Source organism: Pelophylax lessonae, assembly GCF_965119305.1.
Source record: "Pelophylax lessonae genome assembly, chromosome: 3".
Taxonomy (NCBI): Eukaryota; Metazoa; Chordata; class Amphibia; order Anura; family Ranidae; genus Pelophylax; species Pelophylax lessonae.
In genome coordinates this window covers 594,688,345-594,716,327 of record NC_138770.1, presented here as the reverse complement: position 1 = coordinate 594,716,327, position 27,983 = coordinate 594,688,345, and the positions used below count along the sequence as shown (strand labels likewise).

The window sequence follows — 27,983 nt, the reverse complement described above, 5'->3', positions numbered from 1 at the left end:
GACATAGGTGGTAAGCAACGTGCCCCAAAACGTCCCGTTTCGTCCCAATACTTTGGAACTTCCTCAGGAAGTAAGCCAAGGCTGTTAGCCATTGGGCTTTATTTATCTTGTCATTCTCCATCAAACAACCGCCCATTAAAAAAAACAAAAAACAAAAACAAAAATAGGTGGTGTTCTGTTGGCATCCTTATCTGGATAAGATTTTCAATTAATTTTCTGAAAAAAATTCTGGTGGAAAAGGCCTTTCCCCTGTACACCTTTTCTCTTGTTGACTGAGTTTCATAATCCGGCTTATATTTAAGTTTTTAATTTTCAATTTTCTGAAAAAAATTTCTGATCCCTTTTTGCGAATACAATAATTTTTGACTGCAAGCACAGAAAGGGAGGGTCCAAGGGTTGCCCATTGACATGTTCACAATGTTAAAGCACTAGGTCCTCAGGGGTCAGGCTGGGCAATCAGAATCACCGTAATTCCTTCCCCTGGAGACCTGTGAAGCAGACAAGAAGGAGCTTTAACAGTGTGAAGGCATATATTAGGGAGAACAGGTCCTACTGTGTCATTAGAGTATCCACTACGAACTATGGGACAAACCTGTCCAGCTTTGCAGTGAACCTGGACACCAGAAGATCCACCTAGTTATCACCAGAGCTCCTCAAATACTCCCCTGGAGACAGTTGCTGGCGACGAGGAAAAAAAAACACCAATTTTTCATGCTTGGATTGTGGATGGCAAACAGTGTAAGATCATGGAGTTCCACCCAGGAAAGGATGATATCCATCATGTTCTGGGCCGCCCAACCTCTGGTGCATGCTTGGTGATTTATGTACCCCACCCCCCGTGGCATTGTCTGACTGGACCCTTACAGGGAGGCCCTGCAGCTACACTGGCCAGTGTAGAAGAACAAGGCAAATTACCATCAGTTCCAGAAAGGTGATGGGCAAAATCCTCTTCTGCAGTGAAACAATAATTCCCTGGCATCGAGAGATTGTTAGGTACATCACCCCAGCTCACCAGCCTGCCGTCAGGACCCTTTCCAATATAGCAGGAGAAATTTTCTTCTCACCTCCCACATCAGTGTGAAGACCCACCAGTCCAGAGACAATCTCATGCTGTGGAGTAACAACATCCCAAACTGCCAAGATTTTTAATTGGAGGGGCCTGGAATAAAAGTGGGCAAAGGGCACTGCCTCAAAGGCAGCCATCTTTCCCAGAACCCTTAAGCAAAGATGAATTAAGGGATTTGACAGCCTCTTGAGCAAGTGCACCTCAGAGCAAGACAATTGTCCAGAGGGACGGTCACTCTTGCCTGGGTGGTATCCAGGGTCAGCCCCAGAAATTCTAACCTCTGGGCTGGCATTAAAGCAGACTTCTGTAAATCCATAAACCATCCAAACCTCTCCAGAGTGCATACTGTGAGAGACACATTGGTCTCCCAAAAGTGAATTGGATTGTGCTCTGGAAAGTAAGTCGACCATGCACTCTAACAGGGACACAAGAGTCCCAAAAACCCAAGCCAAGACTTTGGTGAGCACTCCGGGAAGCAGTAGATGGACAGCAGTGCCACCAACCAGAAGTGCCAGTCCTCCAACATAAACCATAGAACCTTTGGCGAAGTGGAAAGATTGGAATGTGTAGGTAGGCATCTTTAAGGTTCTCTAATGCCAGGAAATCTCCCTGCTTGAGAAAGGCCACCGCTGACTGCACTGCTTCCATCCAAAACTTCTACACCCATAGAAAGTTGTTGAGTTCCTTGGAGCCCAAGATAGGATAAACATCACCATTCAGTTTCAAAATCATAAAGAGGTTTAAGAACAAACAGTAAAAGCTTTCACCCTCTGGAACCAGAATGATTACTCCTTGAGATATAAAAGGATTAAGAGTTAGGAAGGGGGAAATATTTTTTGTGGATTCAAAAAAAACATTTGAAAATATGAAGCATGTAGAGGCTGTAAAATTTTAGCTTGCAGCCATGAGCAACTATGCTGTGAACCCACTGGTCTGCAATCTTCTACTGCCAAACATCTGTGAAGGCCTGCAAACATCCACCCGAGCAAGTGGGGGCTCCCATTCATTGTGAAGTGAATTTCCCCCCCAACTTGGAAGGCTACGAAGTCCATGGTTTCTTGCGGAACTGGGACTTGGGGGTATGGGCTTAAAAGCCTGAAACTGGCCAAAAGAAAGCTACTTGGAAATAGAAGGGGCAGCAGGTTTTCGAACTGTAGACTTAGCCTTTTTAAGTGGTAATAAAGTAGTCTTACCCATAATCACCTTCTAGTGGTAATCATCCAGGCCAGGACCAAACAAATGTTTCCCTTGAAAAGGCAAACATTCCACATGCTTCTTATAGGAAAACTCTGCTGATCAACACTTTAGCAAAAATATTCAGATAAGAAAGTAGAGCATGTAGGAAATTCCCCAGTTTTTTGCTTGTTTCAGTATCTCCAATTGCAGGATCCATTTCACCCCTCATTCAACGAGCCCAAACCTTAGGGCTTTGGCACAAGCCTATAGTCGCATTTATCAGCTGTAATGCTGCACCCACTAAAACAAATTAGGCTTTAAATACAGCCTCCAGACATTGTCCAAGGCATCTGTAAATACTGGTACCTTATCTATTGGACATGTATGGATCTTATAAGAGAGAAACTGCCAGATCCACAGAGACGGTATACGTCAATTCTTAGTGAACTTCAATTAAGTGAACCTAATTTCAATGAACAAACCTTTTTTGTTGAAGGAACACCTTGTCACGGTGAGCCCAGTCTACATACAAAACGTCCTTAATGTGAGGAAGTACAGGAAAAAAATGATGTTGTTGTGGTAGACACCATGACTGGAATCCTGTGTCCTTCGACTGGAGGACTCAGGAAGCAATAACTTCAAATTAGTCCAAGCAACTTCCATGAGAAATCTCACAACGGCCTCCCGAATCTGAGATAAATTCTGACCCTAGGGTTTTTCACAAGTATCATTCTCTTCCTCTACCTTATCCTGAACTTCTATTACCAGAAAGGGGGAGGAGAGGGGAATCGTTTCCCCTTGCAACTGAAGCTATTTCTCTAATGGGGAGGGGTTATGCCTAGGAGGGGACTACCTGCCTTTTTTCTGCCAATGTTCAAGCACCTGAAGGTGGCAGCTTAACTATAGAAATGGAGCTGAAGATATAGAGGGCCTAATTCATTGAGAATAAGGAGAAGAAATAGTCATTCCACATTTAATTACTCCCAATTAAAACAACTGAGACCTTAACTAGGTGAACATGTGAATGGAAAAGTGAGTACAAAAAGGCGAATATGCATTAGTGGACTCCAAATTGTCATAGTCATGGTTCCATAACTGCCAAGTTCTCAACAAGTTTCCTATATGAAACTGCACTGCAGTATTTAGCTATGATCATGTGTGTACATGTATACCAATAAATATAGGGTTGTGTGTGACCATTTATTTATATTACAATTATTGTGCCTAGTTTGTTTTCTTCTTTTGCTAATGAATTCTGTCCTGAATGATTATTAGAGTAATGTCTGCTATTCCATGAGGTTACATGTATTTATCATTTACAGTTACTTATCTCTGAGGACGTCACAGGAAGTGACGAAACGCATAGCGTCATTACGGTACACCAGGTGGAGCGCAAGCCGAAAGCACCGCTCGCCACTCTGCAGAGAGGACGCGCAGCCCGCACAGCTGATCGCCGACAACCGTCTTTTTACTTGTATACCTACCTGCTTTTAAAACGCACATTGTGGGTAATAAATAACTTTAATATACTACACCATCTGGAGCTTTTTTCCCTTCCTCCATATTTACCTGGTTTCTTACCCCGCTGCGAGTAGGAGCCTGATACCAGTCCAAAGGAATCTAAAGGGGAACCCATCCCAGCCCAGGGGGCAATTAAGCGCAAATGGTCCTAATGCTATAAGGCATATAGGACCCATTTGATCTGGTAAGTGATTTAATCTACCCACAAACACGGTGAAACGAATCAATGTCATAGAATTTATGGATATCCATGTTTGAACACCTGCACTTTTGAACCTATTGGATAAATACAGTCATAAAGGACTTTTACATTTGAACATTTTGAGCACAACAGTCACTTATTTTGGACTTTATTTTATGTGATCAGTCACTATTTATTTTTTGATCCCTTCTATTTATTGATTTTATTTATTGGTTCATTTATTAATTTATATTTATAAAGTCACTGATGCAAATTGGGGCACATATTAATTTATTAGATAAGTGAGCCACTATTTGTTTTTGTAAACATCATAAGTTTATTCAGCAAGCGTTGTAGCTAGCCTTTAGTGTTAAGGCTATTACTTGCACTTATCTGTTATATGGTAATTATTTTCATGTTACAGTTATTTTTTAGGAGACTATAGAGTCCTAACTATATACAGTATGTTCATTCTTTAATCATACTCAACTATTATGCAAGTCCAATTATACTCAGCACATTGGCTTAGTGGTCTGCGCTCATGATCAAAAAGCACTAAAGTCATGAGTTCAAATCCCAACCAGCTTCTTTGGAGCGTATTGCGTCCCGCGATTTTGTTTGCGCGATGTTGCCGCGATTCGGCGGGCGTAAATCGCGGCAACATCGCTCGGCGTTTGGGGGGCTATTGCAAATCAACGGGCAACGCTAGGCGGCGGTTCTGCCCGCGATTATAAGCTGACATGTGAATGCAGCCTAAAGCAGGTGACACCATGCTACATTGGATTTGAACCCATGGTCTGAACCTTTCTAGGTAGGAGTGCTACCCACTAAGCCATTGAGAAGAGCACAATTATCCTTAGAATATACAGTAGTACCATGATTAATGAATGAACATAGATCTAGAGAATCTATGTTCCACTAAAATACAAATGCAAGGTCACTGCTACATTGTCAAAAATTTGTAGATGTGACTTGTTTTGCTTCTTTTGCTAATCTTTATATTATTATCACTGATGTAAGAGTTATATCTCTATTCTATATATGTCAAACTTTTTCTAGGTCTAATTCGTATTTTGAGTGTTGATTTCTATTCATATATGTTCATTGGTACTTCTTTATATTCTAGGTATAATTGTACTCAGCACAGTGGCCTAATCTTTAGCACTCTTAGCTAGTAGCACTTCGGTCAGGAGTTCAATTCCCACCCATGCTACCACCTCCATAGAATTGCAATGGCAAATGCATATGTGCTTTGATGAACGCATAAGTGCCATCAGCGAGAGATAAATTGTATCACGCTGAGAGCAAATATGCTTTCGCCTAGGCACATATCTATTCGCCATTAAAACTTTAGGGAGGGTAAAAAAAAAAGACTTTAGGGAGGTTATAGGTAGCATAGATGGGATTTGAAGCCATGACCCAACTGTTGCTAGATCAGATCGCTAACCACTAAGACACTGTGTAGATCAGATTTATAACTAGAATATATAGTAGTACCATGATAAAAGCATAAACATATATAAGTGAACATTCTAATAAAATTCTATTTAGACATTAACATTTATCATAAAATAGAGACCTATGAGCCTGGTTTGGATTGGGGGGACTCCCATGCTGATTTTTTTTCTGATCAAATTTGGTGTGGCTGTTTCAAGATGCACAATAAGGAGGCACTTGAAGAAAGATGGGCTGCATGGTCGATACGCCAGAAGAAAGCCATTACTGCGCAAATCCCACAAAGTACCCTGCTTACAATATGCCAAAAAGCACAGAGACAAGCTTTAAACCTTCTGGCACAAAGTCACTTGGAGTGACGAGACCAAAATTTAGCTTTTTGGCCACAACCATAAACGCTACATTTGGAGAGGAGTCAACAAGGCCTACAATGACAGGTACACAATTCCTACTGTGAAACACGGAGGTGGATCGCTGATGTTTTGGGGACGTGTGAGCTACAAAAGGCACATGAAATTTGCTCAAAATTGATGGCAAGATGAATGCAGTTTGTTATCAAAAAATACTGGAGTAAAATTTGCATTTCTCAGCCCAGAAGCTGTACATGGGATGTACTTGGACATTCTAACATGATAATGATCCTAAACACAAGGCAAAGTCAACCTGTCATTGGCTACAGCAGAATAAAATAAAGGTTCTGGAGTGGCCATCTCAGTCTCCTAACCTCTATATCATTCTGGGGAGATCTAAAAACGTGCTGTTCATGCAAGACAGCCCAAGAATTTACAGGAACTGGAGGCTTTTTTCCAGGAAGAATGGGCAGCTTTACCATCTGAGAAGATAAAGAGCCTCATTCACAAATACCACAAAAGACTTCAAGCTGTCATTGATGTTAAAGGGGGCAAGACACGGTATTAAGAACTAGCGTAAGTAAGCTTTCGATCAGGGTAATTTGGGTATTTTCTGTAGTCATTATAATTTAAAGAGAGTAAACAGAGTTGATTGATAATAAATGGCTTCAGCCAAACAGTAACCATGACTGAAAGAAAAGTTTTTGTGTTATCATTCATATTCTCTGAAAAATGGCCAAGAAATCAAATTCTGACAGGGTATTTAAACTTATGAGCACAATTGTATATAACATAGGTTGGATTGATAGCACACCTACACCCACCTAGTAAAGGACACACCCACCAGTGTAATTAATTCTGTCTCTTCATGTATGCTTCAAGTATTCACACCGGCTGATCAGGAACACACACTCTTGGCAAATTAAAGAATGTATCAGCTATATAAGCATATGTTTCTGTGCAGTGTATAATGGAAAAGATCAGATGTTCAAGTCCCTGGCCATGATCAGTGATACAAAAAAACAAAACAATTCAAGTTGTAAGTTGTTGGGCATGTGAAAGGTACAAGGCAGGAAATGTCAACTTGGTGAGGGCTGCTTCACACAAATTGTTGACAAGCACATTCGTCATCAGCATCCAACATTTCAATATGGGTGCAGGATCACACCATACTTAGAAATCCATATCCGACAAGAAAAAACTGTTATAGATTTGGTGTAAAAAGCACACCCGCTTTATTCACAATGTAATTTCTTTTGTTTCCATTATGTGAAACCCGTCAGAAATGTAATACCTTGTAAAAAAGAATCTGTAACACCACAACAGGGGAAGAAATGTCTAACTAGATAGTGGCATGCGTGGGATTCAAACCAAAGACCCCAGTGCTGCAAGGCAGAAGTGCTAACCAGTTAGTCACTGTGCTGCCACATGCATGGAGGTGAAATTACATCAGGCAGGAGCTCTGTTTCTTGATTTTTTCTGTGATATTTGGTGTTTATTAGTGTGTGAGTGTAGAATAGTGGTGTTAACCTATGAGTTTTGGTAAAGACATTTTGATTTGGAATAATGATGTTGGTACATATATTACAATTTTGTGGTGAAAATTATGATTTGGAAATACTAAACAACACACAAAATTGTTACTCATTTTAAATGGGTATCAGCAATGGTATTGTGTGGGGTTTGTGAAGACAGCTGTGGGAGTTTTGGTTTAGATATATATGAGATGGAGAGCAACAAGTGCATTATCTACCATTTACTTATCAGATGTCAAACAGCTTAAGTGGGGTACACACTAGTAGAAAATCTGCCAAAAATTCCCATCCGAGGTAAAATCGTACGATTTTCGGCTAGTGCGTACACAACTTTCAGCAGCCGATGCCGACATTTTCAACTAAAAAAAATGGAGGGACAAACACCAAAATGTTTATAGTCTGTCCCCAGACGACCAATTTTCGTTTAATGTGTATGTAGTACGTCCGTGAAAAATCGGATACGAAAGACCGCGCATGATCTGAAGTTGCTGACGACCCGGAAGTGTAGGAACAAATGTCCCAAAAAAAAAAAAAAATCGGATGATCAATTTCGTAAACATTATGCACTGTCAACTAAAAATGATTATGACCGCTGAGCATGAGAGAGAAAAATCGGAGGATATTTGGTCTGATTTTCGTCAAGTGTGTACGAGTCTTTAGTCTCTGAGCATGCTCAGTGTAACCAGAGATATGGCTTAAATGGCAAAGTGGCTGAGCATGCTCAATGTAACAAAAGATATTTCACAAATGGCAAAGCAAAGTCCCTGGGCATAAACAATGCACATGGCAGTATATACACAAATATTTATACTGCAGAGAATGCATATAGAATATCTATCTATCTGAAAAATTTTAACAAGTGTGTGTGTGTAGAGAGAATATCATTGGTTCCAAAAACAAATCAAAACTGCATATTACTAGCATGGTTTAAAAAAAAAAAAAAAAAAAAGGAATAGGAAGCAACAAAAACCAGCAAGGACAAATTATTTTAGGAATTAGAGAGTTCATCTCAAACTTATGTTTGTGTGTAAGTAACAGTTGTACAATGAGAATCAATAGTTTACAATTGCATTTATATATAAATAGTACATAGTTTGCCAGCTCTAACAAATTCACGCTTGTTAGGCATTCACATATTTCCGAATTCATTATAGCACGGGGCTAAAATGAAAGCAGTGTAGGTTTGTGACTAGTTTTCTAGTCTGGGCATGCTCAGTTGTGTCAGTACAGAGTTCTAAAAACAGGGTGAATTTATCTCTTATCTTTTCAAGCATATTTCTGCTTTCACAACAATATTTCAAGAAATTTAAAAGCAAATCATCTGCAAACAATATTCCACATGTTTAGAAACCATTTAATCAATGAGATTAGGCTCTAAACATTATTTCCATGTGCAATTCACCTGCTTCTAGCACGACTACTGATTTATGTAACCTATAGTGAATTTGATTTAGTGATTATTTTTTTCACCATGTGCTATAGTGAATACCGTTTCTGACTAGTTTTATTCGTTTTCGATGGATTTAAGTCCCTTGTGACCACTTGTTTATGCATTTGCCGACCAGGTGCGATAGTGAATTAGGCCCACAGTGTCCTGGGACGCATGATAAAAAGTATGGCAAGTGTTCTGTAGTTTTTAATAGGATTTGCTTATTGGTATGTGCAAAATGTATCTGTCCAATGCGTTGCTGTTAAAAAAAAAAAAATGAAGGCTTTAACTACTACTTTAAACCTAAGGCACAGGACATCTAAGTGTTCCATAATGCAACTCAATTACTTGTCTACTGCTGGCTAGCAAAACAAAACTGACATCTGACTAGTCATACCACAGCTGTTCTCTTCATTAATTTTAATTACCATATTTTCTCTCTTTGAACGTTTAACCTATTCTGCCATTTTTACCCGTCATAAATCATGCAATGCTGCACCAGAGAACAGATTCTAGAGTGAATATTTCCAGGGACCACACAAGTGGCCCTCAATATAACAAGCGCCCCGCACATTACCTCAGCAAAGAAATATCAGATTGCATTTTGAGATCAGAGTGCCAGTATGGAGATATCACAAACCCCTGGCAGTAATCTTGAAATTTCTAGACATAATTATACCACTGCAAACAGACTGTATTTACTCAGGACCATCAGACATTAGAATATGGATCAAATGAAAGAAAACACTGCTATTAGGAGTCTCCCAGTAACAACTGAAACTGATCGGTAAATTACTATAAATGCTGCTTACACTTCAAGTAATATTTAACATTATGTGTTGTATTTTGTACCCTTAAGTTTTCAACCTCTTATATGTGCTTAAGCGAGAATTCTCTTTGAAAATAGTGGCCAGAAATAAAATTCCAGGGTTGATCATACTCGCAACACTTAGCAAATGGTGATGCCAACGTTCCTTCTTATGGACACCAAGATGATTGTAGGAGAAAAGAAAAACTAAAGGGCCTCTACTGTAAAGACATTGTCAAGCCATTTGACTCCCCTGTCCTGACACTCCAAACAAGAGGCATAAAACAGGGCAATTACCATCCAAGGTTCTTGGTCACTGTCTCCGTCTTCACCCTTCCTAAGAATCACTCATTCATAACTTTCATAAGCTTTACTCCTATTTCCTTTAGCTTCAGTCCCTTTCTCCTTAAAAAGCTTTACAAGTGGACCCTTCCCCACCTTTTCAAATCTACTTTAATACATGTCTGATAAGTCACAATATACAGTAAACAGTATATTTTTCCCAAAAAGCTGCACCTCTTATTACGAAAAAAACAGCCGAGTTTCAGTTCACGGACTTTGTTTGGGATTACACCATCAGCTGCTGGAATAGGGCAACATTAATATCAGTTCCAAGTCTAAGTCCCAAAAAGTTAAGGGGGAGGAATGTGGTGCTTATTGGTGCTGCAACACCTTGGGGAAACTCCTGTGTAAAAGGAAAGGACAATTTAGGTAAGATGGTGAATTATTTCAGATGGGACTGAACTTTTTAGGACTAGGTTGCCCTATTCCAGGTGTGTGGAGGGGCCTTTGGCTCCACTATAATGGAAGGGGAAGATAACTTTTAATAATCAGATGTCAGCTGTTGATATTGTTGTTACTCAAAGGCGGCCCAAGGGAGTGCATTTGCAATCCTTGATTGAGCAGGAGCAATTTAAGGTATTTATTTTTGATATCTTAATTATGTAAGAGATATTTGGAAATTATCAGGCACTAAAATTTAAATAAATAAAAAGCCACGATTAAGTCTAGTATAATCACTTTACTTCCTTGTTTCCCTAGGTGTTTAGATTCCGACCCTTCGTGCTTCTTATGGTACACTGATAGCAACCTATATATATGCACTTATCTGGTTAAAATCCTATTTGTCCTTCACTTGGTCTTAATAGTCAGGGGTTTTCCCCTGTGAATTTGAAGTTGCAGTGACTGAGTGGGATACAATGTTTCCTATGTGGACCCAGTAAATGTAAGCTTGTCATGTTGTTATATATAAGATATATATATATATATATAAGTTGTTATATATATTTGTTGTGGTTGTGTGTTATGTGGACAGTATGATTGTTATGTAATAAATAATGATACTATCTATTACTAGCTTATGTGGACAATATTCAGACAAAATCTCCTGATGAAGCTATGATTTTCTAGCGAACCATGTCGAGAAAGTTTGGTTTATTGACATATGAAAACAATAATTTTATATTATGAATTTTAATAAGTTAAATAAATAAAATTTTTGGGAATTTTCTAACATTGTCTGTAAAAAATCCTTTTGATAGCACCTTAAAAACCCTAAAAACACAAACTGCACATTTTCCATTTTGCGGTAAATACCACATAATCGCTTTTTTTTGTTTGTTTTTTTGTGAATCAGACTTTAACTTATGCGATAATTTATGTAAATGTCCCACGTGACTGTGTTATTGCATGTGGTAAACATTAGTGATTTGACCCCATTGTCAGGAAAGGGGATCAATGTAAGAGGTAATAACTGTATGTGCTACACATGAAAAAAAATATGCATGATGCTGGGTCCACTGTACTACAGGTTTTGGGGACCCCAAGACATTCTAAAGTGCAGCAGAGGTGGTAGGTGGACATCTAGATGTGCCTGCTAGTTGATTTAAATTCTAATTTACACATTTTTTGGGGGTTTAAGATTAATTTAAGTTTAAGGTTTGGCTAAAAATTTGAAAACCATGGGCAAACAGTTGCATGTTCTAATTAAATTTTAGGTTTCATTTTAAATATTACGGATTTTGTTGGTTCTTATTTATCACCAGCCTTTTCCTGTGTAATTCTGCTGTTGTTACAAATGCACATAATCATTTCAGTGTGTAGGAGCACCTCAAAACAGGTAACAGCTCCACAACAAGATTTTGCTGAAGTTGCATTGCACAGAAACATATTGAGCCACAAGAGGGAGTTTTGTACACAGATCATCAGATTTCACTACACAGGACATTAAGTACAGGCTGTCCTACACTCATGTCATCCTTGACATTGCTTATTACTTAAGACATAACATTTTTAATCATGAGTAACAGTAACATTCCCAAGAGAGTATGAATTAAATTTAAAACAAGAGCAAACAACTTAACATTTTAAAAGAGGTGGGGGATTAAAAAAAAAAAAAAACCTCATTCATACTAACCTGAGTAGACCTGTCCAACGGCTCTTCACTGACAACTGAGTGTTTAAAGAGCGCTAATCATTTAATTCTCAGGTCTGTTCTGAGCACAGAGCGTTGACTGTCAGTATGCTCTGTGCCTCCAGCACTCACCTGCCATAAATATTACAATGGGCACCACACAGTGCTGTACACACAGGATTGGCAAGATTGCGTTGTGCTAAAAATTAAGCATGTTGCTTTCATGAGGCATCAAAACTTGTCAGCTGCCTCCATTGATTTCAATAGTAATCCTATGTAACCGCAACTTAACGGCACCCTATAGCATTTATGGCATGTTAGCGAAGCATTTATAAAGTGTTAGATGGGTGCTGCTGGAGAGGTAGTGGATGTTCCTGTATCCCAGACTGCACTTGGAAATAATAGAGAAAAGGACAGAGCAGATTCAGACACCTGTTTGTACATGTAGCACCCTACAAAGGTAGGTGCTAGGTAAAAGCATAATGGGCTCTGGCTGTCGAACAGCAGGGCTACGATTTTCAGCTAGACTGTCATGTCTCCCAGGTGTGGCTGCTGAGAGGGGAGTCTCCCCACTGGCTCCATGAGAGGATTCTAATTGGGCAGTGGAGGAAACCCAAGCAGTGGCCCATTCAGGCCTGTATCTACCCCAGAAGGCAGATTCTGCCACAGAGGATTCTGGGAATGGGTATAAGTTTGAAGGGAACACATGACGCAGCGTCTTTGGTGGGAAGCAGAGTCCCAGGAGGGAGAGTACGGCTGTCTCTCCTCCTGTCAGATCGGGTGTCTTGGGTGCTTGCCTGAGAATCCAGAAGGGAGAGCTGAGCTGCAGAGAGGATCCAGTGTGCCGAGGACCAGTGGAGAAAGAGGGGTTCAGTTCCAGGACTGTCTTCCAAGGTCGTGAGTACTGTGAATTGCCCCAGGGGTCTGCCTAGTGTAGAGGGGACCATTCCGGTGAAGGTTCCAGGGATCCTGGAGCCTGCAAGTGTCAAGGGGGTTGCCTAGTGAAAGGACCCTGAAGTGTCAAGGGGGGTTGCCTAGTGAAGGGACCCTTAAGTGTTAAGAGGGCTGCCTAGTGAGAGGACCCTGGAAGTGTAGAGGGGCCGCCAGCGGTTGGGCCCTGAAGAGTCAAGTGTGCAGTGTTGCAGCAGTACAAGCAGTTACAAGGAGCTACCTCAGTCAGTGAAGGGCTGGAGGGAGTCATACACAGGACATTTGAGCTAGACAGAGTGTCAAGAGTCAAGGATGATTACAGTCCTGGATCTTCTGAGTTAACCAAGGAGTTAAAATCAAAGTCTCAGCACTTTTGGCAGAACAGTATTTAAAGCACCAGGAAGCGTTGGTCAGCATTCAGCTGGCATCAAGAAAGCGCTAATAGGCATTTTTCTACAAAGTGTCCCAGTTAAACCTAGTCAAGCCAGAGGAGTATCCCAGTCATTCCTTCTCCCATCCCCATTATAAAATAAACACAAACCAAAGATGCCAGAATGGTCATTGTCTCAGTTCTCACACTTGGGTTTTCAACTTAAATGTGTTGGAAGTGTTTCCGGTAACAATGGCAGACCCACATCAGGCCCAATGCCTGGAAATATTGCTACATACAGAGTAGCTATGTGGTAACGTTTAGGGCTCGAAAAATCCCAGGCCCCTAGTTGCCATGGTGACTAGATATTGCATGCTGGTGTCTGGGCTTTTGTCAGCCACCCATATCCGCCTCCTACTTGCTGACAGTGCTATAACTGAAAGATGGCTACAGCGTGGTTGACCAGTTCTGGGAGGGTGTCCTAAAACACCAGGGTGCGCACTGTGATCGCTGTGCCCTTCGGACACAGATGATCAAAGATCAGGGTAAATGACCAAATCACAGTGATCCTTTACAATGTGATCAGCTGTGTCCAATCACAGCAGATTACATGTAAACAAATACGAGTTATCGACAATTCTTTTCCTCAGCGCTGTCAAAGTGTGAGCAAAAGAAAGCAGATAACCAGCTATCCTGTGACGGTACATTTACGATGATAATCAGGGAACTGATTATCAGTGCAGCCCTATTAGTGACAATTAGTGCCCATCAGTGCAGCAAATCAGTGACCACCAGTGCCACCTATCAGTGCCCATCACTGCAGCCTCATCTGTGCCCAACAAAGCAGCCTCATCAGTTCCCAACACTGCAGCCTGCTCAGTGCCCTACGATGCAGCCTCATCACCGCACCTCAGTAAAGAAGAAAAATTACTTATTTACAAAAAATTATAACAGAAATTAAGTGTTTTTTTTTTTTTTTTATTTCATTTAATCCGGAAATTATTTTTAAAAAACCCAGTGGTCTGGCCATCATCAGGTATCCTACTTTCTAACTGGCCTTCTGCTACCTCCTTAATGAACTCCTCAGATCCGTTTTGTCTAATCACGGCTATTCCACCAGCGATCTGGATTGCTGAGGTGTGAACAGAGCCCTAAAGAAACTGTGCCACCACACTTTCATTTGAGCAGTTTATAGTAAAATGTTGAATTGTATTTACTAATATTTCTCTCTTCAGCAAGCCCTTTTCATATTCCCAATTACCGGCGTAGTTAGAATCAGACACTTCCGTCTGAGGAGGTGTGGGATGAGGCCTCTGAGGTGTGTTTCCAGGACCTTATTAGTTCTAACCACAGACTCATACAGTTCAAATTCATTCACCGTTTGCACTACACGCCTCAAAAAGTAGTCCGTATGGGTGTTGCCCCGGGAGCCGCCTGTCCTAGATGTGGTTGTCCTGCAGCAGACCTCCTCCACATGTTTTGGTCCTGCCCCCATATTAAAGGTTACTGGACGTCTATTTTCGCATTTTTTAATGATAAATTACACCGGTTGGTCCCACATACGCCGGAGGTAGGCCTCTTGGGCGTGTTGAATGATTTCATTCCCCGTGTACGTCCCCGGACCCTGATCCGCATACTACTGTTCTATGCTAGGAAACTTATCTTGTTACATTGGAAAAGTGTTGAACCGCCTACCGTACAGCAGTTATATGTTTTAGTGTGTGGAGATGTACCACTCTATAAACTGATCTATAAGAGTAGAGGGTGTCCTGGCAAGTTTTCTAAAGTTTGGCAACCTTGGCTTGATGTAGAGGATTTGTTCTGGGCAGATACCCCTCTACTTTCCAGCTTGTCTGCTGAATGAGACCATGGAGGTCTTGTATGAATTGAGGATTATCTGACTAGCATGTAGCATAATACCTGCTCCCCTCTGAGGGGATGGATGGTTGAGGGTAGGGGAAGGTGTGTGTGTGTGTGTGTGTGTGTGTGTGTGTGTGTGTGTGTGTGTGTGTATGTGCGAGTTGGTGAGTGTGTGAGTGTCCTTGTTTGTGTTGGACGTCTTGTCTGGTTGTCCCCCTGTCCACCTTAGGGTGGGGACCACTTAAGGTGTCCTGCTAGGTGTGCCCCTATGTTGCCGTTCGGCTTCCAAGCAATTCTGTCTTGAGGTCCCCCCCCCTGTCCTTTTCTTCCTCCTAGGCCCGTTGGCCTGTTTTGAGTTGTCTATGCTGCAATGCTTTCCATTGGTTTGTTGTTTATTCCCTGCTCTGTTTTACTGACATTGCGTGTACCGTTGTTATGTATTGTTCTTGAAAATTTATAAATACACACCTTTCAAAACAAAAAAGAATCAGACACTTCCAGGTGTGTCAGATAATTCTCATTTCAAGCTGCTGAATCTTTTTTCTCACCGCTACATCACCCACTTCTGCAGGAGCTCCCAGCACAACCTTGTGAGCCATCAAATGACAGAGCAAAAGCCATGTTTGGGATGGCGTTTCTACAAGGGCAAAATCAGCAGTTTTACAGTACTAGCCAATCTAAAATTACAGCAACCTTACAAAATCATAATTCAGTGCACTGACTGCAATTATTTGATTTTTATTTGTCTGGTTAAGGTGGACTCCATTTTCTTCTGCACAATTTACAAATAGCACTGCAGAAAATGCACAAGGGGACCAATGTGCCCTCTGATTGCCTGTAGTCGAGCTGCCAAAAACAAAAAGAAAAAAACAGGAAAAAATGCATAAAGCAAATCAGAGGTGCTCTGTGTCTTCTGTAATGGCCAATCACAAGACTAAACACAAGCAGTCATCGGTTTAATTAAAAAAAAAAAAAACACCAGTTTTTACATTTGAGAATTCTCGTCTGCCACCCATGCACTGCCCTCCTTTGCCAATCCTTAATGTGATTAACACTGCTCCCACTATTATGAATGGAACGAGACAGGGATGTCCCCTCTTCTGTTTATAATCGCTTTGGAACCTTTTCTTTGTAGGATAAGAAAAAATCCAGATATTATGGGGGTACAGTGTGGAGCTGGACACTACAAGGTAACTGCATATGCAGATGACTTGATGTTCTCGATTACTAAACCTGAAATATCTTTACCAAATTTAGTGAAGGTATTTGAACAATATAAATTTTTATCTAATGTGAACATAAAATTTTGATAAATCGGAGGCAATGGGTATTAATGTTCCTCGGTCTACTCTACAAAATTTGAAACAAAATTTTAAGTTTAAATGGTCAGAGAAGGTTATAAAATATCTGGGTACATCCATGCCAAAAGAAGTAAAACAGGTATACGAGAATAATTTCCCCATTCTTTTTAATACAATTAAGAATTTATTGGAAAAATGGAATACAGGGATGCATTTTTGGTTTGGTAGATGTAACTTACTAAAAATGACAATACTACCGAAAATTTTGTATTTGATACAAACATTACCAATCAAGATTCCAGTTAAATATTTTAGACAGATCAATACACGGTTTATTAATTTTGTTTGGGCTAAAAAGAAACCTAGATTATCACGTAAAATTCTGTCCCTGCCAAAAAAATTTGGAGGTGTAGCTTTACCAGATGTACACAAATACTATCAAGCTTCACATTTTTGTAGACAGATCGATTGGTGTAAACATAAAGAGGGTAAGCTATGGGTACAGCTGGAACAAGCTCAAATGGAAATACAACTAAAAAGGGCCGCTTGGTGCTTTAGTATTCTGCCATCAAAGTTGAGGACTCATCCTTTGATAGGTAATACTCTAAAAATAGTTTCAGGGAGCGGCCCTTGGATTCTGGGCCAAATGGATATATCTCCCTTATTCCCTATTTTAGGGAATCCGAGTTTTCCTGTAGACCTAGATGCACATCCTTTTGGAGATATGCGGGATTGTCGGGATTATTGGGGATTAAATAGTAAAAAATAATTGGATTTAAAAAGCCATGTATATTCAGTCTTATATAGATTGTGAACAGCATAGCTTCCCTCTTGTTTGAAGGTGAATGAAAGTTCATATGTACTTGTTAAACAAAATTTCTCTTACAATAGGGTCTTATAATTTCAACAGAGGTCTTTGTATCCCTTTTGTCATAAATAAGGTGATACATTGACATCTCTATCAGATAAGACATAATGGTAGTGTCAGCCTGTCTGTAAGTATTGCAACAATAGACAATGGCTCAGTGTTCTTCATCAGACATTTAAAATATAAATGTTAAAGATACCTTATATTATGTGTAAACTGTATATCGACAATTAAGTCTTATTCTATTGTTGATGTGGTGGAATGTGTATGTGATGTTTTATATATATATTATATATATATATATATATATATATATATATATATATATATATATATATATATATATGTATGTGTGTATATATATGTATATATAAATGTTAGAATACATTTCTCTTAAATGTAAGGACATGTATAAGTGTAACTAATTAGCTCATTTCAGAGAACTTTGTGTTTAAGTGTTTAAGGTATCATAAATACTACAAGCCAGACACGATAGATCTTCCAATCCTAGCCTAAATGTCTGACAGCCTATGGCATGGTCAAATAATTAATGGATCTTCACTGGCCAGACAGGTCAAAGATCATCAGGTAAGAATATGTTCTAATTAGTCTAAATACAAAATCTAATGAACGGTACAATACTGCCCTCTTTGGATGAAATACTAAATGCAGTCTTGAGATAACTTAGATATTTCCAATATAAATATATATATTGTATTAAAAATATAATTATTGAAATGGCATTACTTGCCAGGGTGAATGATGGAGATTAGATGGACATTTATGTAAGTACTGAGAGTATGGACAAGTTTTTATATTGCTTTTATGATTAATCTTAAATATAGAGAAATCATCCTTTAACCTTATTATACAAAATATTGGGTTATTAGGAGAGGTGTGACTATGACCTCACCAGTTAATGGATAGAATATCCCAACCAATGGGGATAATTTTTCCTCCCTCTGGTTTTAACTTATGGTAATTTTAATAGTCCTTTGTTCATACCATATAAAAGAAGAACCCAGATATGAGAGAGGACACATTACATTGCACAACACACCTTACACTTGCAACATACACACTACTACATCCATTTATAGACTCATCCAGACATACTCCATCTTGCTCCATCATTCTTCTGAAACTTTGAGGGACGCCAAACGAAACTCCGCCCTCACTGACCACCATCTTAAGAAAGGCATCCATCTTAGGACTCTGGTAAAGACCATTTGAAGCAAGCAGCCATCTTAAGTGTGGTAAATATAACTTTGCTGTGTTATTTTATTTTATTCAATATGGTTTATTTCCTTCCTTTTATGTTTTATATTGCATATTTAAGGGTAATAAGATTACAACCCCAGCCGTATAAACCATAGTAGATTTTTCTCTAAAAAGCTGATTTTTGTTTTTATACATTTTTATTAATATCAGATTTAGCACATTATTGCGGATTTAGTCTTCCGTTTTGCATGGCTTATTCTTGCTCCATCTGCAGTGAAGTGACTTTCGGCTATGCAATTCGCAGACAATTGTGGTCTGTTTATATAGAATATTTGGCTATGGTTTATGCTATACCTGGAGAAATGGTAATCTTGCTTTCACTCTCACTTTCATTATTGAGCTAAATATCACATTGCATTGATTGTTTGAAGTTTGTATTTTATGCAGAGTTATCTTTTTGTGTCACTTCCTGTTTGATCATATATTGTGAATACATGTCTTGTGAATAAATATTTTTATATATTCCATACTGTAGACTGTACTCACTAAGATTGGTATATGCTTTTAAAAAGAAATTAATTAAAAATAATTCACTACATATTGATTTGTGGAAATAAGTGGAGATTCTCCTTCCTCACAGATCTTTGCTTATTGACATAAATAGACACTGTTATATTCAGAGCAGTATAAATATTCTGACATAATGGAGGCACAGCGAGATATTATTAAATATTCTTACAGGATAATGGTGTGTTTCAAGCTTTACACTTTCTGGTGGGGAAAAAATGGCCCACGATAGAACAGTTGATGGACAGGGAGGGTAGATATAGGCTACCATTTTGGAATGCGATACAGTTACATCATTTCTTGCACTCTATCCCCAACCCCCAAGACTTTGACAGACACTTGACTCTTTTCGAAAAATATTGTTCAGACCCAGGTGACATAACCCATATTTTGTCCAAAATGTACAACTTATTAATTACACCTCTGGATCAACTGAGCTCAATTAGGTTTGATAAATGGGAAAGGGAACTGGGTGTTCTCTCTCTCCTATACAGCACCATAAGATAATAGAACAAGTTTTTAATACTTCAATAGGTATTAAGATCCAAGAGACTAATTACAAAATACTGACAAGCTGGTATTATACTCCAGATAGATTAAATAAGGTCTACCCTACAGTATCGGATAGGTGTTGGCGCTGTTGGACAGAGCAGGGCACTTTAATTCATATATTCTGGACATGTCCTAAGATAAGGCATTACTGGGAAGAGGTCAAAAGAGTGACACAAAAATATACTGAAATAGAGATTACAATAGACCCTGCTTTCTTTCTTCTACAACTGTTGGAAACTTCAACCAAAAAATATAAGAGCTTGATAGTAAATCATTTATTAAATGCAGCAAGAGTATGTATTCCGAGAAAGTGGAAGAAAGAGTCAGCACCTATGGCAAAAGATTGGGTAATGAAGGTCGAGGAAATAAATAAGTTGGAAGATTTAATTTTCACCTCTAGACAGAATAGGGAAAAATATAAGCAAACCTGGGAAGCCTGGAATCTATTTATTCTCTCGGAAGAAGGAAAAGCTCTTATGGAGTATTGACCCTATGGGGGAAAAAATTGGTGCCATTGGATGAGAGGAAGGTGGGAGGGAGGGGAAGGGAAGGAACAATTTTTTTTTGTTTTGTTTTGTTATTGGTTTGTTTTGTGGTAAATGAGGGATAAAATAGGTGAAGGCATCAACAGGTTTCTTTTTAGGATAATAAGATGTGACTACAATGTTCTCTTTATTATTGTATTGTAGACAATGTATGTTTGTTTATTAATGATGCCTTTAATAAAAAAAGATTAAAATTGAAAAACACTGCTCCCACTGACCCCAAACGAAGGAGGGGTCCTAAACCTAAACAATTTTAGGTGCATGTTAGGCCACCAAGAAATAATAAGCTGTAGGACATCATGTGTTTTTCAAAATGATATGTCTTTTTCCCATTATAGGGTAAAAAAAAAACCAAACAGACATAACCAGCTACTACAAAAAAGTTACTTCCCAAAAATTGACATAAAATTGATTTGGGTACAGTGTTACATGACGAGTAATTGACAAGAGGATTACAGCACTGAAAGCTGAGAAAAGGTGTGGCAATGAAGGGGTATATACAAGCTAGCACTCGGTTACTATGGATTGTTGCTTATAACTTTTCTGTATTATACCAATTAAAAAAGTTTACACTATTACGGTTTGAGTTTCACTATTCATTACTATTTTATTTTTTATTACTGGTTGATGTTTTTGCAAATACATTTTCATCAAATTTGGAGCCTTTTACTTACAGTGGGTACGGAAAGTATTCAGACCCCCTTAAATTTTTCACTCTTTGTTATATTGCAGCCATTTGCTAAAATCATTTAAGTTCATTTTTCTTCCTCATGAATGTACACATAGCACCCCATACTGACAGAAAAACACAGAATTGTTGACATTGTTGCAGATTTATTAAAAAAGAAAAACTGAAATATCACATGGTCCTAAGTATTCAGACCCTTTGCTCAGTATTTAGTAGAAGCCCCCTTTTGATCTAATACAGCCAGGAGTCTTTTTGGGAAAGATGCAACAAGTCTTTCACACCTGGATTTGGGGATCCTCTGCCATTCCTCCTTGCAGATCCTCTCCAGTTCTGTCAGGTTGGATGGTAAACGTTGGTGGACAGCCATTTTTAGGTCTCTCCAGAGATGCTCAATTGGGTTTAAGTCAGGGCTCTGGCTGGGCCATTCAAGAACAGTCACGGAGTTGTTGTGAAGCCACTCCTTCGTTATTTTAGCTGTGTGCTTAGGGTCATTGTCTTGTTGGAAGGTAAACCTTCGGCCCAGTCTGAGGTCCAGAGCACTCTGGAGAAGGTTTTTGTCCAGGATATCCCTGTACTTGGCCGCATTCATCTTTCCCTCAATTGCAACCAGTCGTCCTGTCCCTGCAGCTGAAAAACACCCCCACAGCATGATGCTGCCACCACCATGCTTCACTTTTGGGACTGTATTGGACAGGTGATGAGCAGTGCCTGGTTTTCTCCACACATACCGCTTAGAATTAAGGCCAAAAAGTTCTATTTTGGTCTCATCAGACCAGAGAATCTTATTTCTCACCATCTTGGAGTCCTTCAGGTGTTTTTTAGCAAACTCCATGCGGGCTTTCATGTGTCTTACACTGAGGAGAGGCTTCCGTCGGGCCACTCTGCCATAAAGCCCCGACTGGTGAAGGGCTGCAGTGATGGTTGACTTTCTACAACTTTCTCCCATCTCCTGACTGCATCTCTGGAGCTCAGCCACAGTGATCTTTGGGTTCTTCTTTACCTCTCTCACCAAGGCTCTTCTCCCCCGATAGCTCAGTTTGGCCGGACGGCCAGCCCTAGGAAGGGTTCTGGTCGTCCCAAACGTCTTCCATTTGAGGATTATGGAGGCCACTGTGCTCTTAGGAACCTTAAGTGCAGCAGAAATCTTTTTGTAACCTTGGCCAGATCTGTGCCTTGCCACAATTCTGTCTCTGAGCTCTTCAGGCAGTTCCTTTGACCTCATGATTCTCATTTGCTCTGACATGCATTGTGATCTGGAAGGTCTTATATAGACAGGTGTGTGGCTTTCCTAATCAAGTCCAATCAGTATAATCAAACACAGCTGGACTCAAATGAAGGTGTAGAACCATCTCAAGGATGATCAGAAGAAATGGAAAGCACCTGAGTTAAATATATGAGTGTCACAGCAAAGGGTCTGAATACTTAGGACCATGTGATATTTCAGTTTTTCTTTTTTAATAAATCTGCAACAATGTCAACAATTCTGTGTTTTTCTGTCAGTATGTGGTGCTATGTGTACATTCATGAGGAAGAAGAATGAACTTAAATGATTTTAGCAAATGGCTGCAATATAACAAAGAGTGAAAAATTTAAGGGGGTCTGAATACTTTCCGTACCCACTGTATATAGAATACTTAAAGTGGTTGTTAAGCCACTTGTATGACTTTCGATAATCCTCTTTGTTATTTAAGCCTGTGTGCCTCTGTCTCTGCGTTTTATAAAAAAAAATGCTGTGAATACCTTTTTTTAGTGTGCTGCTTCGCGCTCATGTGACTGGCCAGCTCTCTCTTCTCCCCATCTGATAAATGCGGGTAGGAAAAGAATTAGCCGCACATCCAGGGATTCCAATAGGTTTCAAAAATGCGGGGGTGGGGCCGAGATTCCCTGGTGGACATCACTCAGGAGGAGAAGGGGGAGAGAGAGAGTGATGGCCAGTTACATGTTACAGGGGGGGCTGACACAAAGCTGACAGGTAGGGAGGGGAGGGGGGAGGAGGACACAGGAAAGCAGAGAGGAGAGCTGCTCATAACAGAGGTACGTACACTGACCACGGTGTCAGGGCTCAGCAGCCATGATACACTGTGGTCAGTGTACAGGGGGAGGATAGAAACTGGCAGGATCAGTCAGGTTTTAATGTGATAGAAGGGGCCAAATGACAGCACAAGCACTGTGCTGTATAACATGCTTTAAGGGAACAGGATCCATTTTTTTCTTTTAGGGTAACAAACGCTTTAAGTTAATATGCTCCCTTCTAGCCCTTGCTATCGTTTTAAAAATCAAAAATACTCGCCTTCTGACAGAGAAGCTGGTGCACTCTACCTGGCAACTCAGCAAAGGAATATCCATAGAAACAGGAGGATGGAAACCTGTTCTTCAACTTTGCACATACACCCTGCAGCTCACTAGACTGTAATTTATTTTCCTCTCTCTTCCTAACAATAAAGGTTGACAGGAATCAAAGAGGGTGGGACCAAGCCGTGCTGTGTGTTTATGGATGCACACAGACTGGCTTGGGAGAGCGTTTGCACATGTGCCCCCAATAGCAAGTGGCTTACTGTGGAGGCACACAGAGAAGAGGAGCTGAGAGCACAAGAAGGGGACCCCAGACGTGGAGGTAAAGGACCACTCTGTGCACTCCATTGCATTCTTTATATTGTGGGAAAAAAATGGTTTTACAGCCACTTTAAAGCAACCATGTCGGTAATAATCACACTTCAAAATAGGCATACCTGAAAAAAAAGAAAGTGAATACTTAACTTTCCTTCTGGTAATGCCGATCGGTTAATGGGAAATCCTCTTCTGAAATCAGAAGGGAAAAATCTCTTACAGGAGTGCCAATCACCTCTGCAGTATTAGTGGTTTCCCCCCTCTGACTTCCACTCCTTGCAGGACTCTGTAATAATATGGAGGTCAGAGGAAGGAACCACTTAGCACTGCAGGGACCTAGGAGACTGTCTCTACTAAATAGTTGGTTTCACTTCAGACTTCAACTGGGGAGTAAACCTAGCTGTGATCTGGTGGTGTGAGAGGGGTAAGAAGTCACCAGTTTCTTTTCTATGTATGCCAATTTTAAATTGTGACACTTAATAACTAAACCCCTTTAAGGAAAATTTGAGCGAAGTACAATTTTTGTGGCTATTGCTGAATTCTAGCTACCATTTTTCAGGTTGTAAGGCCTTTGACTAAATACTGACTGTTCTTTTGCAAGAAAAGCATGAAATTAATTTGTGATTTCAACAGCCTATTTGCTTATAGGCTTTAATCTTATATCTTGACATGTATTGTGTGGAGCTGGCTGCCAGTCAGTATATATAGTTCTCAGTATCACCAACATCTAAATGGCCCCAATTTAAAAAAATATTTTAGTGTATTTAGGCAACAACCCCCATCTAAGCCCACTGTAGTCTCAACCAAATAAACTAAAATGATGTTGCGGAGTGTTGAATCACATGAAAATAGGATGCATTTTAAATAAATAAAAACAACTGAATTTTCCGTAACAGGTCATGTCATGTAAACATAGAGAAATGTTTGACCTTAACACAACTGCTTTTGCCTGAATTGTATTAGATGTTTACTGACTGACTTGACTTGCTGTGTGTTTTTTTTTTTTTTACATAATACATTTTCATTCAATGAATAGAAAGTTGTCCACAGACACATAAAATACAGGTCAACAACCAAACAAATACAGTGCCATGAGGAATCATGCACAATTTAGTTTCAATGTGTAATCACAAGCATGTCTGTGGAATCAAAACTCCAAGGGTTGCAAGAAGTCGTAACCATTTGCAAGTTTTTTTTTCTTTCTTTTCACTGGCTGTTATAATATAGCTGATTTACAAGATCTTAGTTACCAAAAGATCCTCGTTATTTAACCCCTGCTGTTTCCATATTTTTAAGAAATGGGGGGAGGGGGGGGGACGGTTAAATGAACTATAAAAACCAATGGTGACATTTTCCTTGAAGCAGAAACAATAGAGGAGACATCTATATAAAAAGGATATTCACCTGGCCAACTCTTCCAGGATGTTTCATGGCTAGTCCACCACTGGAGACAGCAGCAGCTACGTTTCCATCTTGGTCAACAACTATTGCTCCAACAGTGTCCAGAGTTCCTGAGTCATTCTCCTGTGGAGTAATAACAGCAATTGCGTTAAAGTATTTTAACAAGGCACTGAGGCAGACTTTAATGTAAACCAATTCTACTATAAATACTGGAAAGGAAATGTAAGCATTTAATTTCAGTTGAGAAGGTCACGAGACATACGTAATAGTTTTTCTATTGTTTATATTGGCATAAAATAAATAGAACAGTTTATTAGATACACACACACTGTATTATTGTAACCTCAAGAACCCTCATGTTGTCACAGTTACTTAACACCGGTTTCATTTTTTTTGTTATATTCAACATACAGGTCATGCTTAGTACTGCTTACAGCATTAGCAATGCTAAGATGAATGATGAAATTTGGAAATAGAGGACAAAATAGTAAAGTCAAATCTAGCATTTACACTAGTAAATATTACACTGGGCTTTCTTTTCCCCATTTTAATTTACATTCAAGGTAATTCAGGTTTTACAGAGATGTCTCAGAATAGTAAAGTATACGCCCATCCAAAACTATATTCTAGTTTTGGATAGAGTAGGAAAGTGTTAGAACCCTTGTCAGTTTCTACTGCTGTCCAGTACTCTATTAGAGATAATCTGCAACAAGGACACCTAACCCCCCCCCCCCGACAAAAAAAAGAATGTGGGTGTATATATATATATATATGCACATACATACACCATACACAAACTAATATATATGTATATATACATATACACATACATATATACACACACACACACATTTTATATATATATATATATATATATATATATATATATATATATATATATATATATATATATTGTAAGCTGGGGAACAGGTAGCAGGTGCAAAGCTCCCTGAGATAAGTAGTGACAAACAGTGCGGTGTTTATTGGTGTTATATACCAAGTCTATATACAGGTGCTGTATATAGCCTAGCCATGTCCCGGCGCTTACTACACACAATGCAGTCCCTAACTAACACAGACTGATACACACTCTGCTACATATCCCCCCCCTTGCTTCAACCCCAGGGTTGGAACACCTGTGGCCAAACAGGAGTGAACACGGGACAGGGCATCTACATTCCCCATCTCAACACCTGGCCTGTGTTTTACAGTGAAGGAGTAATCCTGTAGAGCCAAAAACCACCGGTTCACCCGTCTATTAGTCTCCTTCTTTTGGGCCATCCATTTCAGAGGAGCATGGTAAGTTATCAAATCAATCTGACGCCCTAACAGATAGTACCTTAGTGCGTCCAAGGCCCACTTTATGGCTAAACATTCCTTTTCAATGACTGCATACTTTCTCTCGTGTTCATTAAGCTTTCTGCTCAGATACACCACAGGGTGTTCTTCCCCATTGTGTACCTGTGACAATACGGCCCCAATACCTACATCAGACACATCCGTCTGAACCAAGAAATCCTTGGAGAAATCAGGGGAGTACAACACTGGCTGTGCACAAAGAGCCTTCTTTAAAACTTGGAAAGACTCCTCTGCTATTGGGGACCATTTCACCATTACTGATTCTTTCCCTTTCGTAAGGTCGGTCAGTGGGGCAGCTAGAGTTGCAAAATTCGGGATAAACCTCCTATAGTACCCTGCAATTCCAAGAAAGGCTCTGACCTGCTTCTTGTTTGCAGGACGTGGCCATTCTTGGATGGCTTCTACTTTGTTTAACTGAGGTTTAATGACTCCACGACCAATAGTGTAGCCCAAATACCTGGCTTCCTCTAAACCAATGGCACATTTTTTTTTGGGTTTGCTGTAAAACCTTCCTTGAAGAGGGAATCCAGAACAGCCTGTACACGGGGCAAGTGAGACTCCCAGTCAGTGCTATGTACCACTATATCGTCCAGATAGGCAGCTGCATACTGTCGGTGAGATCTTAGGGTCCTGTCCATGGCCCTCTGAAATCTCGCAGGGGCATTTTGCAACCCAAAAGGCATTTTTTTATACTGAAATTAACCCTCTGGGGTAACAAACGCAGTCTTTTCTTTGGCGCTACCAGTCAGGGGTATTTGCCAATATCCTTTGGTCAAGTCAAAAGTAGCTAGATAGCGGGCTTTGCCAAGTCTGTCTATAAGTTCGTCCACTCTGGGCATTGGGTATGTGTCAAACTTTGTCACTGCATTGAGTTTTCTGAAGTCATTACAGAACCTCCAAGTACCATCCGGTTTTGGGACTAAAACGATGGGGCTTGACCAGTCACTATTGGATTCCTCAATGACATCTAGCTCCAGCATCCTTTTTACTTCATCACTAATGTCCTTTCTCCTCGCTTCGGGAATTCGGTACGGTTTGAGCTTGACACGGACCCCAGGTTTAGTAACAATATCATGCTGAACTGCTGAAGTCGTACCAGGCAACTCTGAAAATTTCTCTCTATTCCTTATCAGGAACTCTCTAGCTTCTTGTTTTTGGGAATAAGACAGGGTGTCTGGAACCGTGACCTCAGGGACCAGAGGGGACTCAGTAACTCTAGATGTCACAGGGACAGACCTTGCAGTTAAGGCCAGCCTATCCTTCCAGGGCTTTAATAGATTAATATGGTAAATCTGCTCTGGCTTCCTTTTTCCTGGTTGATGCACTTTATAATTGACCTCCCCAACTCTTTCCAATACTTCGAAGGGACCCTGCCACTTAGCTAGGAACTTGCTCTCGACAGTGGGAACTAACACCAAGACCCTGTCACCAGGTGAGAAGACACGGAGTCGGGCTCCCCTGTTGTATATTCTCTGTTGGGCTGCCTGGGCCTGCAGTAAGTGTTCCTTTACCATAGGCATGATCGCTGCAATCCTGTCCTGCATTTAAGCGATGTGCTCAATGACACTTTTGTGGGGTGTCTGCTCCCCCTCCCAGGTTTCCTTGGCTATGTCTAAGAGCTCCCGAGGGTGTTTCCCATAAAGCAATTCAAAAGGAGAGTATCCCGTAGAGGACTGGGGTACTTCCCTGATGGCGAACATCAAGTACGGAATCAAGAAGTCCCAGTTTTTTCCATCCTTGTCCACAACCTTTTTTAACATACTCTTTAATGTTTTATTGA

The 27,983-nt window shown here is 40.0% G+C and overlaps 1 protein-coding gene across 2 annotated transcripts in view; it reads right to left on the bottom strand.

Annotated features, from left to right (window-relative positions):
• TASP1 (taspase 1) overlaps positions 1 to 27,983 on the bottom strand; it is a 499,277-nt gene that overhangs the window by 169,957 nt on the left and 301,337 nt on the right. For both annotated transcript variants that reach the window (XM_082249835.1, XM_082249834.1), the window contains exon 9: positions 24,848 to 24,967. In XM_082249835.1, coding sequence (XP_082105961.1) covers positions 24,848 to 24,967 — 120 coding nt within the window. The remainder of the gene's footprint in view (positions 1 to 24,847; positions 24,968 to 27,983) is intronic.